General features: G+C 50.9%; 1 protein-coding gene across 13 annotated transcripts in view; it reads right to left on the bottom strand.

Annotated features, from left to right (window-relative positions):
* The window catches only part of LOC123001951 (uncharacterized), a 209,371-nt gene that overhangs the window by 176,092 nt on the left and 11,512 nt on the right, over window positions 1-21,767 (bottom strand). For 5 of the 13 annotated variants that reach the window (XR_008961457.1, XR_007190287.2, XR_008961455.1 and 2 more), the window contains one exon: window positions 156-20,287. The exons of 2 other annotated variants lie outside the window; for them this stretch is intronic. Coding sequence is in view for 1 of the 11 variants with exons in the window: in XM_048220178.2 (XP_048076135.1) it covers window positions 20,202-20,287 (86 nt within the window). In the remaining 10 variants the exon portion in view is untranslated. Of the gene's footprint in view, window positions 1-155; window positions 20,288-21,767 lie in introns of those variants that run through there. 6 more of the 13 variants (XR_007190289.2, XR_006411313.3, XR_007190288.2 and 3 more) reach the window with 4 other exon arrangements.

The following is a 21,767-nucleotide window of genomic DNA, read 5'->3' as shown; positions in this document are numbered from 1 at the left end:
TGGTGCCCCCCGGGGAAGGCAGCAGAGGTGCACGGGAGGGCACGGGAGGACACGCTTTCACTGACCATCCAGCCCAGCAAAGCTAGAAACCGTCAAAAAGTAAAAATTCCATTTGTAAACAAGATCGAATTATTTGATTGTGAAACCAGGGTCCATGGAATTTAAAATAATTTAATATGAAACAATATCATTTGAAATGCTGGCCAGCCGAGGACCTGGGGGCAGGGGGTCGGGACGGGGGGAGACCTAGCCTCCTGTGGCCAGACACGTGGAGCCCAGCCTCAGAACAACAAGTCACCAGTCAACAGGCGAAGCTGAGAGTCCACTGCATGGCCAGTCAGGACGGGGCATGGGGCTGCTAGCCCGGGGCTCCTGTCCGCCTCGGGTTCACAGTCGTGATAGTCAAGCAGGACGCCAGCCATTTAAAGAGCAGTGCCGGAGAGCAGGAGGGGTTTGGTTTGGCGGCATATAACCCAAGCCGGGAGGGAGGCCCGGATGGAGCCAAGGGGAACGCACACACGGGGCCCTCGCGGGCACTGTCAGGGAGGCTCCAGGCCATCCCATATGGTGGTGAGGAACTGCGGACAACACCTCGGAGAAGGGACAGCAGAAGAAGGGTATTCAGAATAGAAACAATGACCGCTTTTCACCCCGGCTTTGTCTGTACTGCCTGTGAGACCCGGGGCAAGCAAGCCACTCCCAAGGCTCTGTTTTGTCATCTGTAGAACGGGAATCATCCCAGTCCTCATTCCCTGGTGGCAGTGAGGGTCAGAAGTCCTTCGTGTGCCTTCTCCTGAAAGCCAACATCCCCGATGGACAGGGACGTCCCTCCCAGGTAGAAGATGTGATGCAGTTGGCACTGTCAACAGACACCCAGGGGCGGGAGGTGGGGGCAGGTGCCCTGGGTGCCTGTGCACATGGCCGGCTCCGGATCCTGACTGCCGTGCGTGCTGGTGCCCTGCGGAAGGATGCTGGAGGCAGGGCCCAGCAGATCCTGGGACGGCAGCCCCCGCTTCCACATGTCCTGCCTCAACGTAAACACAATCAGGAATATTTCAGGACTGTAAGTGCAGGAAAAACGAACCCAGGGAACCCAGACAAAGAGTGCAAATGCTAACTTTCATGTCACATCCAGAAACCACGTGTTCAGCAAGCCACCTGCAGGCTCGTGGCTCAGCAGGGAGGTGCAGGCTTGCTGTGTTTAGAAACCAAGCTAGCCGTACCGCTGGGGCGCCACCTCCCTCCAGCCTCCCAAGCACCGTGCCCACTACGGAGCAGCCCTTGGGGCAGCCCGGGATTTTGGCGTGGGGACGGGCACGGGTGCCTCTGGGTTTCACATCACCTGGGAGTCTGTGGGGCCAAGTGGGAACTTTCTATCACTGTGGTACCACCTGGGCGCCTCTCCCTGCACAGAAGGGTCTGGAAAACTCCCGAGGTCACCTGGCCAATGACTGGCAGAGCTAGAACTCACACCAGGCCCCCCTCCTCCCCAGACACGCCGTCTTCCCGCTGACCCTGGCTCACCAGCCACCGTCCAGCTCATGCAAACCAACTACCTATGGGCTCGGGAGGGCTCCAGATCCCTCCTACCCTTTGAGACAGCGATGCTGAGAAGTGTTATTTTTATTCGTCCCCAAGCCTTGCCAGATTACATTGTCAAGGCCAGCACTTTGGAGATATTCCCTTGGTTTCGCAATTCACACAGTGACTAACACATGTTACATTTTGAAAACCTCTCTTGGTAAAAATTTAAGCTGAATTGTAAATACATAAAAGTCTCGATGTTAATGGGGTGCATGATTTCTCGGTGGCTGTTTTGTAATCCCGAGATTCAGAAAGGATGTGGAATTCTATAAAAATGGATAACGAGTTCCCGCCCAGAGCCGCCCTTTGAAACCGTCACTATGGGCCACAAAGCAGCCCTTACATCCGTCCATCGTTACATAAGTTACAAAATCACTTCGAGTTTCCTGCCTCTCACCGGCCCAGGACACTTCGTGGGTGATCAGAGCAGGGGACAGCAGAGGTCCACAGCAGAGGACGGCATCCCTCCATGGGGCATGAGCGCACGTAGGTAGGTGGGGTGCCGGGCATAACTCACCTGAGGCACGGAGACTGCGAGTCGTGATACGGGGTAGAGCAGGACACCACCCCAGGCCCCACACCTCTCTGCAGCATGGGAGGCCCCTAGCTGTGCCCACCACGCCACTGCCCCTGCCCCTGAGCACCCAGGTCCTGGGTCACCCACTTTGCACCCACCTCCACCGATTGCACCAGAGTGGTCCCCACCTGGGACGGTCAATGCATAGCTGGACAAGCGGGGTCTCTGTGGGAGCATCGGAACTAGGACATGAGAGAGGATGGGGCAGTTGGCAGCAGGACAACCTGATGTCCCACGGGCATGCTGGAGTTGGCGTGAGGAGGTGACAGGGAGAGGAAGAAGGGAGGAGACAAGTCCAGAGTGGCCATCGGCTGTGAGAGAGGCTGGTAAGGGAGTGGGCCAGGGCTGCCCGGCCCCTGCAGGCTCAGGTGGGTGGCAGGCGTCCAGAGTGCGGGCAGTGCCTTCCGGCCCCGCCAGCCCCTCCCTCACACCCCCGATTTATTACCTTAGAGGATAACACTTATCAGTCTGTAGTTACCCTGTTTTCTTCTTTCGTTTACCATTCAATGCAGTCCCCACGCTGGACTGTAGACTCCGTGCATTAAGCGGCCTGTCTGGCTGGCTCCCCGCCATATCAGCAGAGCCCGGCCCAGCGTCTGGGCATAGTGGGCACTCAATAATTGCTTATTCAATTCATGCACCTCTGAAAGAACCAGGGAGCCACCCTGCTCCAGCTGCCCCAGCCCCGTGGGCAACTCTAAGAAGTCCTACCAGCCATGAGGGCTGCTCTGGCTCCAGGACAGGCAATATGGGGGGGGGGGGGGCAGCCAGCTCCCCCATCAGCAGAAGGCTCACCTGGGCTGTGCAAGAGCCAGGAAGTGGCCATGCATCTCGAGACTCGTTTGTGATTCAATGAACTCCAGGATGAACACTAACTTTCTTCCAAGTTCACGGCCAATCTGTCCGGGATCCTCCTGGGGCCCCGCCCACCCCCACCCCTGAGCTGCCTGCCAAGCCCAGGACATTCGAGCCATCAAGGCATGGTCTCCTCGATGCTGTGGGACCCCCAGTCAAGGCCCTTGTCGCCAGCATTCCTGTAACCCAGACATTTGCAGCCCCATGGTTGTGCAATAAAGCTAAAAAAACCACAACCAACCAAAGATAAAACGCGGAGAAGGTGCTTTCTGAAGAAACATTCACGGCTGTGGAAGAACTCGATGCGGGAGTGTCGCACATGCTTCTTTTTTGTGCTACCTAAGTGGGCAAGGTGCAGCCCGAGCTCTCGAGACACCCATGTGGGCGGTAACGGTGTGAGACAGACCCAGAGATGATCACAAGGCCGTGTGACTGTGGTACAGGCACGGGGTCAGCAGCACGTCCAGGGCCCAGGAGGGAAGGATCAGCTCTAAATGGGGGTCATCAAGGGGTCCCCAAAGGATGGAAATTTCCATTGTCTCTTACAATTTTAATTCAGCATCTCTAGAATACCTGCTATATTAGAGCCAACTGGGTCCTTAATGGAATTACTCAGCTTTCGGTAATAATGAGTTTGTCTAGGTCATGCGGGGAAGTGCTTTAAAGTTATTCTTCTTTATTACAGCAACGACTCACAGAGCTTGAAAGGACATTTTCCTTAATTCAATTACCAAGTGAGCTAAATGCATTTGCTGGAGATAATTAAGAATCTTTATAAATATAAAACAATTATCCCATCAAAATACAGTGCTAGATGTTATTATTCAAGCTAGCTTTTCAATCAAGCCCCCCTCCTTTCAAAGCAATTCCAGAGCATTTCAGGACTGCCTTCGCCGGTTTTCCCAGGCAGAGCTGCCTGTGTCCAGGCTCACCGCACCAGGCCACGTCATCCCGCGAGCATTTCAGCACGACGTTTGCCCACATCCACCTCCCTCCCTGGACCACGAGCGCCGGCAGCCGAAGCTCTCTCCACTCACCTCTAGGGCCCTTGCCTTGGCCCAGAGCAGGGATCAAAAAACAACGTGACATGGCCCAGAGGAGCCTGGGGAGACAAGAGGACTACATGCAGTGCGTTCCCCTGCTCGGATGTCGGAGCAGAGAGACAACATCACTGGGACAACTGGGGAAATCTAAGTCAAGTCTGGAGTCCAGTTAATAATGGACCAATGTCAGCTTCTTGGTATTGGCACACGTCCCATGGTGACCCAGGGGGAAACTGGCCGAGGGGTGCAGGGAACTCTGTACTGTCTTTGCAACTTCTCTATAAATCTGAAATTATTCTACAATTAAATATTTATTGGGGCACTTGGGTGGCTCAGTTGGTTGAGCGCCCAACTCTTGATTTTGGCTCAAGTCATAATCTCAGGGTCTTGGGATCGAGCCCCATATTGGGCTCTGTGTTCAGCAGGGAGTCAGCTTGAGGATTCTCTCTCTCTCTGCCCCTCCCCCCACTCCTGTGCACACACACACTCTCACAAATCTTTTTTTAAAAACCTTTTAAAATTAAATGTTTATTAAAAAACAAACGCCATGGTGTGACTGAATGTGCAAGCAAAAGGGAAGATTCTCTACTGCTCAGTACTCCCCATCTTTAGAAGCCTGCCTTGGACCCCCCACCCCCCAACTCCAGGGCGGAAACAGCAACGGTATGTCATGTTCGGGGGCTGGGAGAGGGGGGCACCCTTCTGCTAGAGCTGTGTTTGATGTCGGGTGCCCCAGAGCCACCCACAGCCCTGAAGTAGCAAGCGTCATCCGCACGCCCTTCCTGGACCTCCAGAGAGCCTGGCCTCTGGAGGGGCCAAGCCAAGTGACAGTCCCTGGAGCTGCATTGTGATGTTCATGCCCACACCATAGTAATATCTATATTTTAAAAAAATGTTATAAACGTTCAAATACTTCAACATTTTTCCGCGGTAGGCAAAATGGAGCAGATGTTCATGAGCCCCTAAGAATGGCGTAGGGACACATGCTTGTGCTGTGCCTGCCGTAGCTAATGGACAAGCAGGGTCCCCAGGCCACACTTCCCGACTAAGTGACCGGGAGCAACTTCCTTAACCACCACATCTTCGATCCCTCATGTGAGAACCGGGGATAATGATGCCTGCTTTGCAGGCTTTTATGAGGATTGCCAAAGTTAATGGGTGTGAAAGCGCTCACTCGAGCCTGGCCCCCAGGAGGAGATCGATAAGGACGAGCTGTGTTTCAGAAACATCCCAGCCATCTGAGCAGACAACAAGATTTCCATCTTCTAAACGTTCCCAAAAGGGCCTCAACTGGAGTCCACCCCCAAGGCCTCTTGATTTTATTCTCCAAGCTCTCACTACCTGAAATCAGAAGTGCTGGAAAGGCGTCTGGCCCCTCCGCCACGCTCTGAGTACCGTGCAGTGCCCCATTTACCGCCCGAGGCCGACGCGCTAGGTTTCCCTGCATGGTTGCCTGGGGGGGGGGGGGGCTTTCTGGATCTCAACCTTCCTCCAGGCCAGGGACTCAAGTTCCCTCCCCACACTAAAACCAAGGGAGGTTGTTTATGAAGGAGCTCTGACCGAAGTCCAGGCTCAACCCAGAATTTCCCTGTTTGCTTTCGCTCCTCGGGTGAGCGGGCGGGACGGCCTGGGGACTCTCGCCACCCCAATGACAGTCTCAGCGTGGGCGCCAGGGCCGACCTCCCAGCTGGGTCCTCTGTGCCGCTTCTGCTGAGGGCTCAGACAGGCTTGTCCTTTTAGGTCAACTGCCACGGCTGAGCCCGCAGGAGAGACTCGCTCCTTGGCATTCCCACAAGTGCTTCCCGGTTTGTTTAGGTTGGGAAATGAGGCAAGAGCAGGTAGAAAAACTGTGGGTCAAACACGAGCCATTGCAAGAAACTGACTCACACTTTACCAACAGCCATTATTCATCTCTTTCCTCTAGCTGGCTGTTTATGTATTCATTTACTCAGCAAATATTTATGGAGCGGCCAACAAGTGTCTCTGGGTCCCCTCACACCCCGACCTCACATCGTTGCAGACCAGGTCAAAGGTTGCCTCCTCTGGGAAGCCTGCGCCGGGTCTCCGTGCGAGACACCATCCCTTTCTGTCCCAAGGAAGGCCAAGGGAGGAGCTATCTGTGGGGTCAGACAGGCCTGGCTAAGAAGCCAGGCTCCAGGACCCCCGATGTGTGTCCTTGGGCAGGTTGCTAAGACTTTCTGCCTGTTTCCTCACCTATAAAGTATGGATAATAATAAGAATCCTTACCTCCTGGAATGAAATGCCTGGGAATGCTACATAAAATGCCATAAGCATCATTGGCAATTTGCAGCTGAGCTTGCCGAAAGTGGAGGAGTCACCCAGGGGCCCGAACTGAGAGGATCTAAAAGGGAGAGTGACGAGCTGATCCTGACACGGAAGCAACCTCAGGGTGTCAGGCCATCCCAGCATCCTCGCAGAGAAGGTGCTCAGGAAGAGGAGAGGACGTTGGGCATGAGCAAGGTGGCGCGTTGGGACCAGCATCCACGCCCAAAGCCAGGCTGACTGAGAGGGCTCCCATTCCGAGGAATGCACATGTAGGTGAATCCCACCTGCGGGAGGAGTGACGACTTCTAGGGCCACTGAGGTTCAACGTTCCTCTTCCTCCAGGCGTAGATGAACAGGTTTCCTGTTCTTGGGACGGGTTCTGGCCAAAGGGTGCTGAGAAGAAGAGATGTGAGCCACTTGTGGACTAAAGCAATGAAAAGCTGGTGCCAGACTCCAGGGCTAGCCCCACCCCAGTCCCCAGGGGCCTGTGGAGGCCGCACACTCAGATGGCAGAGCTGTGTTGGGGTTGATGACACCTGGATCATTGACTGGCTCGTGGTGGACAGCTGCCTGGAGAGTGGCTCAGATTCCCTGCACACTCTGCAAGAGCTTCAAGAAGTAAGCCTTTGTTAGGTTTCACCAGTGGGAGGGACTGTTTGTCCCTGAAGCAGAACGCAGGCTACCCTGACTAATACAGCGGGCAAAAAGAGAGAGCAAGCAAGGGAGCGAGTAGGGTAACGAGGTAACCTGTTTGTCTCTCTCTGTTCATCTCTATCTAGAAAACTAATCCCCTCTGAGAATTCATATCCACAGTCCTTACTTCACAAGAGTTGGGGTTGGATTTACACCATCTTTGTGATCCAGAAAACCCCAAATTGTAAAAGCAATTTAAAGATATTTCTGGCAAAGTCTCAGCTACAGGAAGCAAACTCAAATCCCCCCAACCTGGCCTCATAGGATTTCCACAAATACAGAGCCGTCAAACAGGCAATCCCAATCCCAAGTTAGAACCCCCAAGTTCATCCCATAAATGCAATTACTGAGTAGGAAACAAACTTTTTTTTAGTGTTTTAAGAAAGGAAATCAAGAAACCAAACTACAGGCAATTAGCAGAATACTTTCAAAAAAGACCAAATAAACTTGAAAAAGAACCAAAACCACTGGCTATGAAAATCTTACTAATAGTATTAAAACCTCAATTTTTGGTAAAAGAGCAAATTAGATGTAGCTGAAAACAGAATTCATGAAATAGCAGGTATAATCAAAGAAATTACCCAGAGACACACAGAGAGAAAAAGAGATCGGGGGGAAAAAAAGAGAGAGAGAGAGAGAGAGAGAGAGAGAGAGAGAGAGAGATAACAGACATGAAGGAGAAAATTCACAGTATACTCTGCCTCTAATTGGTGCTCCAGAAGACAATGACAAAAAGAATGGGGCTGAAAGGCGGGGGGGATACTTAAAGATATAATGGCCAAGAATTTTCCAGAACTGATAATGGATGGGACTCTTTAGATTCAAGAACTATGTTGAGCCTGTAGCTGGATAAATAAAAATGAATTCATGCCCTGACATTTCATAGTCCAACTGCCAGATACCAAAACCAAAACAAAAGCATAAAGGCAGCCATTTTTCATTTCCTCATTTATAAAAGGGATATTTTTGAACACCTGCTAGGTGCCTGGTACTACTGTGGACACTTGGGACAATTCTGTGAAAAAAAAAAAAACACAAACAGAATCCTTGCTCATTCTTACAGGAGAGATCATGAAGAATAGGCATAGGTACATTTCACAATGTGGTAGCAAGTGATAAGTTTTGTGGAAAAAGGAAAAGATCGCCATGCAGCAGGTGGATCTGGGGTAGGTGTGTGGTGGCAGAGGCTGGGGCAGAGTGTAGGCGTCACTAAAATGTGAGGGGAGGTCTCCCTGAGAAGGTGAGATCTAAGCAAAGACTTCCAGTAAGGGAGGGACTTAGTGAAACAGAGGATGGGGGGAGCACTCCAGGCAGAAGGAGCCGCTGGTGGATTGATCATTTCACATCTTCTTCTGTGGATGGCTCTCAAAGCTTTTGTCCGATGTTGCACTGCTTGTCTTATCATAGAGTTGCAAAACTGTTCTTGTGTTTCCCAATAGAGTCCTTTACGGTATGGGTGTTTTGCAAACCTGTTGTCCCAGGCTGTGATTTGTTCTGATAGAGTCCTTTACGGTATGGGTGTTTTGCAAACCTGTTCCCCCAGGCTGTGATTTGTTCTGATAGAGTCCTTTATGGTATGGGTGTTTTGCAAACCTGTTCCCCCAGGCTGTGATTGGTCCATTCACTGTAACAGGTCCTTTGAAATGCAGATGTTACTCATTTTGATGACCTCCACTTTGCCGAGTTTTACTTTTATGTTTTTGGCCATTTGGGTCTTATTAAGAAACCTTCACCTACCCCAAGGTCACAAATATGTTTTATTTTCTAGAAGTTTTATAGTGTTGGCCTTTATGTTTAGGTCTGTGTTCTCTTTCAAGTTCATTTTTGTGTATGATGTGAGGTAGGGGTTGAGGTTTATATTTTTACGTACAGATATCCAGTTGTTGCACCAACGTTTGTTTTAAAGGTTTTGCTTTTCCCAGTGATTTAACTTGACCCCTTTTTTAAAAAATCAATTGGTCATATATACATAGATCCTCTAGAATCCTTTCTGGATTCTCTATTCAGTTCCACTGATCTGGATATCTATCCTTATGTCAATGCCATTCTATTGCTTTATAATAGGTCTTAAAATTCAGGAGTATAAATCCTCCCACTTTGTTCTTTTTGAAAATTGCCCTGGATATTCTAGGTCCTTTGCATTTCCATTTAAATTTTAGACTCACCTTGCTAATTTCTACAAAAAGACATGTAATTATAATTGGGATTATGTTGAATCTATAGATCATTGAGGACAGGATTGACATCTAACAATAGAAAGTTTTTGGATCCATGAACATGGTATAGCTCTTTATTTCTTTATGCCATCTTTAATTTCTCTCAGCATTGGTTTATAGATTTTAGCATGCAGATCTTGAATATATTTTGTGAAATAAACCACGAGGCACTTCATATATTTTATGCTATTGTAAATGGTATTATTTTTTAAGCTTTTTTGTTTTGAGATAATTTTAAAATATCAGAAGAGTTGCTAAAAGAGTACAAAGAGTTATCATACAACCTTCACTCAGCTTCATGTTAATACCTAAATCATGGTGCAATTATGAAAAACAGGAAATTAACATTGGTCTGATACTATTAACTAAACTACAGACTTTATTTGGATTTTACCAGCTTTTCCACTAGATTCTTTTTGACTCCAGAATCCCACATCATATTTAGTTGGAACATCTCCTTAGTCTCCTACAACCTGTGACAGTTGTTCAGTATTCCTGTCTTTCATGACTTGACACTTTTGAAGAGTAATGGTCAGGCATTTTGTAGACTGTCCCTCAATCTGGCTTTGTCTAATGTTTTCACATAATTATCTGAGGTTAAGCATTATTGAGAAAAACTCCACTGGGCAACATGCATTATATCAGGGAATTCACAATCACTTGGTGAAGACAGTGTCTGTCAGATTCCTGCATGGTATTATACTATTTTTCTTTTCATTAGTAACTTTGGGGTGGGAGACACTTTGAGATGAAGCAAATGCTCTATTTCTTAAGCTTTTGCCCACTAATTTTAACATCCATTGGAGTATCCTGCTTCCATTACTTCCATGGAATTCTATGGTGATTTTTCTGTTCCTCTCTATCTTTTGACATTTATTAATTGGCATTCTGTAAATGGAATTCTCCCACTTATTTATTTATTAGATTATTAATTTATATAGGTATGGACTAACAGATATTCACTTTATGATTTGGATTATACTTTGATATTATCATTGTTTATTCTCTTGCTCAAATTGTTCCAGCTTTGGCCATTGGAAGCTCTTTCAGATTGGTTCCAATGGCTTTCCAATATTCCCCGATCCTTTCGCCTTTTGATTCTATGATTCATTTATGGTAAAGTATGTTTTTATTTTGATTAGCAACTGTTCTTTGCTCATATGTGTGTGTGTGTGTGTACACACACACACACACACACATATATATATATATATATTCATATGTATACTATGTATACACACAATTGATTTTTTGTGTATTTAAAATGGGTTTCTTATAGGCAACATAGAGTTGGGCCTTGCTTTTTTACCCAGTGTCAAAATCTCTGCCTTTTATTGGAGTATTTAGACCTTTACATTTAATATAATTATCAGCATCACTGGCTTTGATTCTAGCATAGTTCTATCTGTTTTCTATTCGTCCCATCTGTTCTTTGTTCCTTTTTCCTTTCTTCTTCCTTCTTTGGGATTAATTGTGTTTTTTTTAATTCCATTTTCCCCACTAATATCCAATAAACTATATCTCTTTGTTCTAATTTTTAGCAGTTGCTCTTGGATTTAAAATATGCATATTTAACTTCTCACAGTTTGGTTTATACCATGTTATACTATGTTATACCATGTCAGGTGTGATGTGAGTTATCTTACAGCAGCATTCTTCCATTTCACCTCTCCTGTCCATTGTGCTATACCTTTCAATATGCAATAAGAGCCACAGTACCTTGTTGATATTTTGTTTTAAGCAGTCAATTGTCTCTTAAGGAAATTAAAAGTTGAGAAAAAATATTTTAATAACTGTTTTTAAATGCATATGGCCAAATAATGTGAAACATTTCATGTACAATAGCAATTTATACTCCATATATGTTTTTATATGTTTATGTTTAATATACAAAATGTGTAGAATGATACATATCAAACATTATTTCCTTTGGAGAACATGTTGGAAGGGTTTGTTATTATTAAGTTTCTATTTGTATTTGGATGAAATGAGTATATGTGATGCCTATAATTTAAGTGTATTTAATCAGTTTTAATTATTTAATAACATTTATGAACCATCAGAGAGCCACAAATATCACCGCAAATAGTCACTCTTAAAGTGGGCTTTTGTTTAAAACAAAATTTTTTTTACATTTATCTACATATTTTCCATTTCCAATACTCTTCACTACTTTTTGTAAATCCAACTTTCTACCTGATGTCATTTTGTTTCTACTTGAAGAACTTTCTGGGATGCCTGGGTGGCTCAGTTAATTAAGCATCTGCCTGTGGTTCAGGTCATGATCTCAGAATCCTGGGATTGAGCCCCCACATCAGGATTCCTGTTCAACAGGGAGTCTGCTTCTCCCTCTGCCTCTGTCCCTCCCCCAACTCATGCACGCTCTCTCTCTGTATATATATCAAATAAATAAATAAAATCTTTTTTTAAAAAAAGAACTTTCTTAAGCATTTCTTGTAGTGCTAGTCTGCTGGTGTCTTAAAAACAATTTTGCCTTCATTTTGAAAGGTATTTTTGCAGAGTGTAGAATTCTAGAGTAACAGCTTCTTTCACTATTTTAAAGATGTCACCCTATTGACTAATGGCTTGCATTGTTTCCAAAAAGAAAACATTTTTATATTGTTCTCTCTGTATGTCTCATGCTTCTCTGGCTGCTTTGGGGATTTTCTAACTCTGGTTTCAGAAAATTCACTGCGGTGTGTCTTGGTGTGGTTTTCTTTGTATTTATCCTACTTGGGACTTGTCAAACTTGCTGGATTTGTAGATTTACAGCGCTCATCATATTTGGATGTGGTATTTCAGCTGGGCCTCCTGGAAAGAGCTCTTCTGTCTTTGAGTATAAAGGCCAACTGATGTGTTATTAGTGACCTGGGTAACCACACTTCTTAGAATGCTGTCCAGGAGCCTGAACAAATGGTTAGAGCTCAGCATTAATGGTCCTGTGGTATGCGGTGGAGTCTGGTGGGAACTCTGAGGTTCTCTCAGTTACTTGGAGAGTTAGGACAGCATTGCCATGACCTTCGGGCACAGCTGTGGTGACAGATACAGCACATGCTGCCTGGGATGCAGGAAGCAACATGAGTCCTTTGGAAAAGAGGTGCAGTTTGAGCTTGGGGAACAGACTTCTCAAAGCAGACCCATCTTCCCTGGTGCTGTGGACACACTGTGGCCACAGGCATGGAAAAACCCAGCAGGTGGGAGGATACGTCTGTGTTGCCTCTGGGGTCTCCCTCTTCATAAGATCTAGATCTGTTGGCACATATCCAAGTGCCTGAGAAGCCAGCATTGCTGAACACTTGACTTTTCCTGGTCACCTCTGTGTCCCCATTCTCCGCTCCACGTTTGCTGCTGTTCCTTTACCTCTCCCAGGTGTTGGCCCAAATGTGGAACTTGGCCCCTTGTCCTTCCTTTCCATAAGAAACCGCATGTGGAAGGCCCATATCTGAGCACAGGCTCTACTGCAAGTTAGAGGGGAGGAGCTGCTCCTTCACAGCCGTGAGGACACCAGGGGTCAGACCTTCATCAGGCCTCCCCCTCTTCCTGCCAGGCCCCCATGCTCCCTTCTTTTCCTGCTCTTCCCCCACCTCAAGGGTCACCCTCCCCTCCAAGGGGCTTATCTAGGAATTTTCCTCCCCACAAAGACACAGGTCTGGAATTAGGGTGAGCAAAAGAGGTACTCACCTCAGGTGCAAAATTGAAGGAGGCGCAAAAACTCCATAATGAAGACAAGCCACATTTAGTGTGACATTTTTAAAGTCAAAAGTAACGCAAATAACAACCCAACCACAAAACAATAATCAGCCCAATTCAAAAATGGGCAAAGGACTTGAACAGACATCGCTCCAAAGAAGTTACAGAAATGGCCAACCAGCACATGAAAAGATGCTCGACATCATTAGTCAGCAGGGAAATGCAGAGCAAAATCACAGTAAGGTACCACACCATACCCACTGGGATGGAAAGAACTAAAAAAATATATAAATAAATAAAAATTAGTTAAAAATGGAAAATAACAAATGCTGGCAAAGACATAGAGAAACTGGAATCCTTATGCACTGTTGATAGAAATGCAAAATGGTGCAGCCATTGTGGAAAACAGTGTGGCGGTTCCTCAAAACGTTAAACAGAATTACCATATAGTCCAGGAGTTCCCCTTCTATGTGGGGCGGGGGGGGACAGCCTTGAACACCAGTGTTCACAGCAGCACTATTCACAGTGGCCGAAAGTGGAAACAAACCCAAACTTCAATTAGCAGATGACTGGGTAAACGAGATGGGGTCCCTGCAGGCAAGGGCGTATTATCCACTCGTAAAAAGGAAAGATTCTGACACCTGCTGTAACACGGATGAACCTGAGGGCACTGTGCTAAGTGAAATCAGCGGTCACAAAAGAACCAAGGTCGTATGACTCCGCTTACCTGAGGTTCCCTGGAGGACACAAACTCACGGAGGCAGAAAGTAGAAAGGGGGTTCACCAGGGCCTGGGGGGGGTGGCAATGAGGAAGCTGGTGTTTAGTAGGGACAGAGTTTCTGTTTTGCAAAATGTGAACATTCTGGGGATGGATGGATGGATGGATGGATGGATGGATGGATGGTGTTGGTTGTACAACAATGTAAATGGACTTAATGCGGCTGAATTATACACCTAAAAGTGGTTAAAATGATAAAGTCTGTGTTCTGTACATCCTACCACAACTTAAGACAACACTAATGCAAAAACTCCATGATAAAAAAAATAAAATTTTAAATAGAGACGAGATCCATGCTATGAAAAGCCATACTGGAGCCCAAGACAAAGAGAACAACCCCTTAAGACCGATCCTGTCTTTATTTAAAATTTTGACATTTTGCTACTCACAAATTTTTTTGCGTTACTTTGATTTTCCTTAATATCACCATAAAACGCGATTTCTCTGGAGCACTGAAACCGAGGACACCCCTTACATTCTGCACCCAGTGCAAGTACCCCACTTCCCCCGCCCCCAGTTCTAGCCTGAGGAATGACGTGTCAGCCCCTGCAATCATAAGTCTCCCTGGGTCCTCCCACAGGATCCACCCCAGGAACCCTGTCTCCCCACCCCACCCCGAGCAGGGGGCCTGGCCACTCCCTTGTTGGTGGCTGGGTCAGGGCCAATCCTTTTTCTCTTTTTGAATTCCCCACTGCCATCAGTCCACAGAATAAAACCAAAGTCCTCTTGGACTACTCTTTGGTCTTAAAAAGGAAGGGATTGTGACAACTTCCACCAGTGGAAGGACCTTGAGGTCAACAGTGGGAATGTGCTCAGTGCCTGAGCCGTACGATTAAAAATTATTTAGAAAGTCAATATTAACCTATTTTGCCACAATAAAAAATAAAAGTACCAAGCCAACATACAGACAGCTTCCACTGCAAGTCCCTGGCTCTCCACCCCGGTCCTGCACGAGGAACCTCCAGGCGGGGCTTCGGCCACCCTTTGCCCTCTGAGCTCCGTGGAACAACGCCCCCTTCTCATCTGGCCACAGGCCACTGTTTGTAAAACAACAAAGATAAATATTTTCTACCTTGACGTGGTAGAATATAAACAGAAGAGATCCCGTTCGATTTCTAGAGTAACTATGCTTGGTTCCCCCAAGCATTTTCCAACCTTTAGGTTGTCGCCCCTCCTTAATTCGGAAAGCACGCAGGGGACCACTCCTCAAGCCTCCACCATGATTCATGCACTAGTCACCATGCCCCCGGGACTGCAAACTGTCCTCACACCCGAGACACCCCAGCCGCTGTGACAGAGCGCTTCCGTGCTCATCGTCCTAACAATACAGTGAGTGTGCATAATTTACACAGCTGAGGACTGATCCACCAGTCCAGGGTGTCCAAGTGACTGGCCCAAGGTCACACAGCTGGCCGAAACTTTGGCTTTGGGCTCTGGCCCCTCTCCTCTCCACCATCACCCCTCCCCGCAGCCGGACACGTCCTCGTGCATCTTAACCACAGCCGCGGGCCGGGTTCAAGCCCATCCCCCTGCAAGGCTCCCCAGCCCCACGACAATTAATGCGTGCAAACAGGAGGCCAGGGGCTCAGCCTGGGGCAGCCAGGGCCCAAGCTCCTCTAGGGACCTGTTTCTTCTGCAAATGATGCTGGCGGCCTTGGTGACAGGGGCCGAACCCCCTGATCACGAGGCTCGAGGGGCCCGAGATGCTTGTGCCGAGGCCGGGCCGGTGTGGCGGCCGGTGCACGTTCCTGGGCCCGGCCTCCCCCACAGAGTCGGCTGTCCTTTCCCACAAGGCCCCACGTCTCTGCTTGGTATGCGACGGGGGTCCCTGCCAGGGTCCAGCTGCCTTCCCAGGCCATTCAAGTCAACTCCAGCAAAGGCTTTTTGTTGTTACTACCACCCTGCGCCATTAGCAGGGCCAGTCTTTGTCTTCCCAAATGGGAAAGTATCTTTTACTTTTCTCTTTTGACACTGACTATTTGGCCCAAAGCAGGGACCAATTAAACTAATTAATCCCTAGGCATTTTGCCGGTGGAGAGACCAGGCTCTTACCCTTCCAGTCGCTCCAGACTCTCACATCCTGCGCGCGCGGCCCTGACCTCTGGGCTGGCCAGTCAGCAGCCCCAGACCCCAGGCTTGGACCCCGGGCTTGGGCGCGGCCCTCAGCAGGCCTCCGGGATCCGGGATCCGAGTCCTGAGGCTTCCTGCCAGCCCCACCTGCCACACGGGGGACCTCAGCTCCCCGCACCCCCCCCCCACTCACACACCCTCCCCTCAGACACAAGCCAGCCTGCAGCTCCAAGGGGGACCCGTTTCCACTTCCATGTGCAATGAGCGCTTTCTCTTAGAAGGGGGAACACAGGACCCCAAATTCACAAAGAGCGTGGTGTGCTGAAAGGAGATGCCCAAGGTGGAGCTCAGAGGCCCTCAGGGGGCCCTGGGGGGGTGGGGGGCTGCCCTTCCGTGCCTCTCAGCTCCAGCCGAACCGTCCCTCGGCAAATGCATTTTCTTCATGGACAACAGCAGACTTTCCTTGGCTCCGGCAGGGAGGAGCAGCTGTCCGCACTGTTTATTCAGATACCATTCTGGCAATATTCAGAAGGTTGTTTTTTCTCTTCCCTGCCGGCTCTGAAACTATCCATGGGGCAGTTGGAGGCACGTGTCTACACATGGCTTTCCAGAGTGGCGTCTTTGAAGAGCGCAGAAATCCTCTTCCAAGAGCCCTTTGCTGCGTTGCTCCGGGCCCCTCCCCCCGCCTCCCACCCCCGCTAACGGGCATGTTTCTGCGAACACTCAAGACGGAAAGCACGCGATTTTGAATGTGTCTCTTCCATGGTCTCTTTCACGTTTTTTTCATTGTGCATCTTGGCTGATCCGGGCTTTTAAAATTCCCAGCAGCTGTCCCCAGGTTGGTTTTCAAAATGTTTTGCACCTTGGACCCCACCCCCACCCCAGCCCCCAACCCCCCAAAAAAGAAGAAAACCAAAGGGCACCGGCCAGGGACTTGGAGGCTCTCTCTGAAAGCATTTTTCAGTAAAAGTTTCATGGTTTTGCCTCTGGTTTCCCCTTGCTGCTTGGAGCCCTGGGCTCGCAGACCCAAGATTCGTTATGCGGCCTTGCACCCACGTCCATCTTGACAAGCCAGGTTCCAGAACTTTGCACAACACTGTGACCACAAGCACTCAGGATACGTGAGGCCGTGTCTCCCCGTTGTCTTCCGACACCCAGTCATTTCCTGGCCCAGAGGCCCCACCAGGGCCCTGCATACTGCCCCCCGGCCCCACTGGGTGTCTCTTCCACCAAACTGAGTGTAGCCCGGGACAAGGTGCTCAGGGCCCCAGCCCTCCCAGCCAGCCTCACCCGACAGCCCCTCCCTGGCCCAGCAGGCTGGTCTGAGAGGCTGCCTCCCATCCAGCAAATAGCCTATACCCCGCTTCTGAGCCTCTCCACTCGAGTTTCCTCCCAGCCAGTGGGGGCCCGTGCTCCAACCCCATCTCAGCCCGCTGCAGTCCCCTCTCCGCCCTCGGGGCAGGTGGTCTCCTGGTGTTGCGATACCAGGACACCCCGGCACCATAAACTTCGTGGCTCAAAACAACACCAATTTATGATCACAAGGGGTGAGAAGTCGGGTGTCCAAGTGGCCTCGCTGGGCTAAAATCCGAGTGTCGGCCGACCTGGTTCCTTCTGGGGGGGGCATCCATCTCCCCATCTCACCATCCTTAGCCTAATCACGGGGGCACAGTCCCCTGGGGCCTTTACGTGGCCCAGCGCGGTGCACAGCGCCTGCCACAGTCCAGCTCACAGCGGATTCACTTCCAGATCCTGCCTGATTTCCCAAAACGACGCGAGAAGTACGCGGACGGAAGCATCGACCCCACGTCGCAGGTGGACAGCGGAGATACACACGGCAGGACACGGCAGAGCGAGACAGGCAGGAAGGGGCTGTTCAGGGACTGGCTGCAGCCCAGCGCTGCTCGGACAGCAGGCATCTGGGCCTCCAAGCAAATGGCCGCACGTGCGGAAGGGCGGGTGAGCAATTCATTCCTGGTTCCGGGGTGCGGGCGCACAGCTCGGAGTTCAGGCAGTTCATGGTCGGAACGGAAGATCTCACTTCTCTCCCTAGACCCACCCCTTGCCCATGGAGCTGCCTGAGGAAAGAGCACTGGACGAAGGGGCAGACAGACCCAGGCAACGTCATGGCTCACACACACACATGCACACATGCAAACACACGCATGTGAGCAACTGGGCAACCTGAGCCTCAGATCCTACCTCACCATGGGCTATGAGCACATGGACGTGTGTGCATTCCAAGCCCTGGGCCTTGGAGGAAGGGGCAGAGCATGTCCCCTGCTTCCTCTTCTCTGCTCAGCCCTGGCTGGAATGCAGATGGGATGGAGGGAGCTGCCTCAGCCGTCTGAGACCATGAGGTCTGAGTTTCTTGTTGAGGACAGCGGAGCAACAGGTGCCCCAGCATCTAGGCTTCTGATGTTCTGTTGTCTCCATATCATCCTGAACCACATGTGTTTGGACTGTAATGTGAGAAAGAAATAAACTTTGATCATATTTAAGCCACTCTCTGGGGGGCTCTTTGTTCTTGCAGCAAGCCCTGACAGCATCCTGACTGGTACAGATTTGGATGCCCAGAAGGGACGGGTGCTGCTCCCATGGCTAAACACCCCCAGTCTGGCCTCCATGGTCCAAGACACAGATTTTGTGAGCTAGAAAGCTGTCGACCCTTGTACTGTGGAAATCTTCATAAAATCTTTCATAAAAGCACTCCCACGGATGCTTAGAAGGCAGACCACATCCTGATGGCCCCTGGAACTTTAGGACTGGGTTGAAAACTCAGAATGTAGGTGTGTGGGGGCTGCTGCTCCCTGCCTTTGGGAAGTGATCTGGGAGAGGCCCCAGATGGCTTTGAGGACAGTCTTGGTGGAAGACAAGGCTGGTCTCAGGAGTTCTCAGCAGGACAGGAGGGCCAACCCCAGGGCCGTGATCTGAATGAGGTGGTGTCTCCCTGCCCAAGCCCATTGGTTCAGGCGACAGACAGCAAGGCAGTTGCTCTTGAATGAGCAAGATGGGCCAAGACCAGAGGCCTGGAAATAAGAGAGACCAACTCCGTAAGAATAAAAAACAAGGTCTGGATAAGACTTAGGTGGGGTTACATGCAACATGGAACAAACCAGTTGTAAATAGAACAGCAATTTACTAGTTTTAGGGGAATTGTATTCCCAAATGAACCACAAGCCTGGCTCTCGAAAGCATGCTGTTTTTTGAAAACCTCCCCAAAGAAATCCCTGGACCCCCCAGGAATGTGGACATGCAGGTTGAGTGCTTGCCCACTTCGGTGGGGGCTCAGGGAGGACAGCGGGGCAGGTACACGACGGTGGAGGACAGCTGACAAGGTGTTCCGAGCGAGCGGACGCAGGGGTGCCCAAAGGGCTGGCGGAGGAAGGGTTGTGGCCATGCTGACCCCACTGGGTGCGGCCGTGGTCCTGCCAGAGTGACTGCTCCACTGTCCCTCCTTCTCTGTGCCAAAGGCCCGTTCTCACAGCGGTCTGACTGCTCTGCACGGCCCCGGGCGCCTGAGGGGCTTGCAGACCACCTGCACTTCTCATTGGTAGTTCACAGCTCCCTGCTTGGGAGAGGTTGCGTCAGCCTTGGTGTGCGTCACACACAGGGTCTGGATGCGGCCGGACACAGAGCCTGGAAGGGATTTCAGGGCTGTGTCCGCTTGCAGGGGCTGAGTGTGCTCAGAGCACAGAAGGGAGAGTTGGCATGGGAATCGTGGGGCCCAGGAGCTGGACTGGGGCCTAGACAGCTGGTGGTGCCCCAGGCCATTTGCCCTTCCTTTCCCTCGGAGCAGCAGCGTCCTTTAAGTTCGTATAGGTGCAGAGCCACCACCTATGGTGATGCTCCCTGCCTCCCTCACAGCAACCTGCAGCCCTGTGACCAGAGTCCGGCCAACGGGGAGTGACCGAAGGCACACGTGTGGCGTCCTGGGGAACGGGCCATGCACCCTGCTCTCTTCTCTCATCTCTGCCTGGCTGCACCGCGGGTCTGCGGTGGCAGGCCTGAGCTTCCTGACCTACCAGGGAGAAGGTACACGGAAGGCCACAGACGGGCAGTGGCGGCAGCCTGTGCCCCAGACGCCCAGAGCCACCACCTGAGCCCCGCATGGCTCGTGATGCAGGAAAGGAAAAGAAGCTTCTAGGTTCCACTCACTGGGATGCTGGGGTCCTTGTCACAGCTGCCAGCCCTGTGCCCCAACCCATACAGCCACAAGGTCTGCAGGTGGGAGCCAAATCGGGGGCTGCGAAGGGGGAGGGGGGCCTTGCTGGGTATTGGTTTTGTCTTCTTACCCAGCGACGGGCAGCTGTGCGGTTCTCGGTGCCCCTCAGTGATGCAGATGGTACTGAGCCTAACACGACACAGGGTCACGCATGCACGCGGCTACTGCCGCAGGTCCCCAGCCGTCAGCGCGGTGAAGGGAGGGTCCAGGAGATACTGCGCTCGCTGCATGTCCTCGGGGACCTGGTCGAACGTGTCTCCGTGCGGTCGTCTGTAAAAGTGGAGACGGCAATCCGTGTGACCTCCCTTGGCTGCTGGGGTTCAGAGAAGTGATGCAGGTAAAGCCTGGCCCTCAGCCAGCTCTCAGTGATGTCGCCTCCTGCCTTCCGACCCCGGTGCTCGGAGTCCGGGACCCCAAGCAGAAGGCGGGCATGACGGGGGCCCATCCCAAGCGCAGCCCTAGTAGCTCAGGAGGCAGGTGAGGGACAGTGTGAGATGCCAGGATGGGCCCCACGGGGGCCACAGCAGAGGGGCTGAAGGACGTGGCGTCCGTGGCGGGGACAACACAGGTGGCCTGAGGTCAACTGGAGAGGGGTCCACTTGTTGGGTGGGAGGAGGACAGGTCTCTGGGCCGGCCCTGGAGAGCCGTGGCCTTGGGAGGGAAAAGGGGTGATGCAGACGGGTCATGGGGGCAGCACCCAGTGACACCCAGATCCTCCCGGCCTGAGCTGCACCCCAGCGGGGCCCTGGCTGGGCTGCGGGCTTTGGAGGAGCAGGGATGTACCTGAGGCCTCTGTCCCTTCTCTGGGGTCCTTGTCCCTTCAGCGGCCTCCTGACCTATCTCCCTGCCACCATGCACAGCAAGAGAACTTTGTCTGTCCTGCGCCAAGAGCCCTCCGACGTCTCTGTGCCACGTGGTAGGTGCCTAGGGAATGTTTGGTGGATGAGGGCCCGACACACAGTAGGTACACACTCTATGTCTGAGGAATGAACACAGGGGGCGCTCAACACACTAGGTGCTTTCACTTTGGCCAAATCTGCCCTTGGTCTCCTGCCTGGCGTGGGTCTGGGGGCTCCCAGGCCTGACCCACTGTGTGCTCACCCCTGGGAGACCTTGGTCACCTGGCTTCTCCTCGCCCACCTCTGCCGGGATCAGGGTGTCCTCAGGGGACCCCGAGAAGCGGGTGCCACAGAACTGGGAGGCAGTGTTCCTTTCTGTCTTCACATCGGGCTAAGACTCAAAACAAAACTGTCAGATTTCAGAACATTTCACAGCGGCAAAAATAACTGCACTTGGGGAAAAAACACGCAGACACTTCTCAAAGTCATCTAGTCGCTTCAACAATGTGCCAAAAGCTTCTGGAATTGACAGGTTCGGTTTGCCACGCACCAACTGTGCCTACCCTGCCAGCCTCATCTCCTGAGGCCCCCCGAGGCCCTCAAGGCCCCCGCGTGCCAAAACCCCGGCACAGAAGAGGAGCGGGGGAGATGCGCGGAGCCACCTTTGTCTGCCCCTACTAAGTGCTGGCTCAAACGCCATCCCCAGAATTCACGAGCCACGGATGCCACATCGGAGGGGACAGGGGCAGGGGGAGAAAGGCCTCGCTGGTGTGCGGCGCACACTATAGGCCATCTTACTGGCTCCTCACGGCCACCCTGCAGAGAGCTCCCCCCATTTCAGAGAGACGGGTACTGACACACGGAGACGCCACGCAGGTCAGGGACAAGCCATCCTCTCCCGGGAAGGAGTT

The sequence above is a fragment of the Ursus arctos genome, unplaced genomic scaffold, assembly GCF_023065955.2.
Source record: "Ursus arctos isolate Adak ecotype North America unplaced genomic scaffold, UrsArc2.0 scaffold_25, whole genome shotgun sequence".
Lineage (NCBI taxonomy): Eukaryota > Metazoa > Chordata > Mammalia > Carnivora > Ursidae > Ursus > Ursus arctos.
The sequence above is the reverse complement of the archived record's forward strand: the minus strand, read 5'-3'. Positions and strand labels throughout refer to the sequence as shown.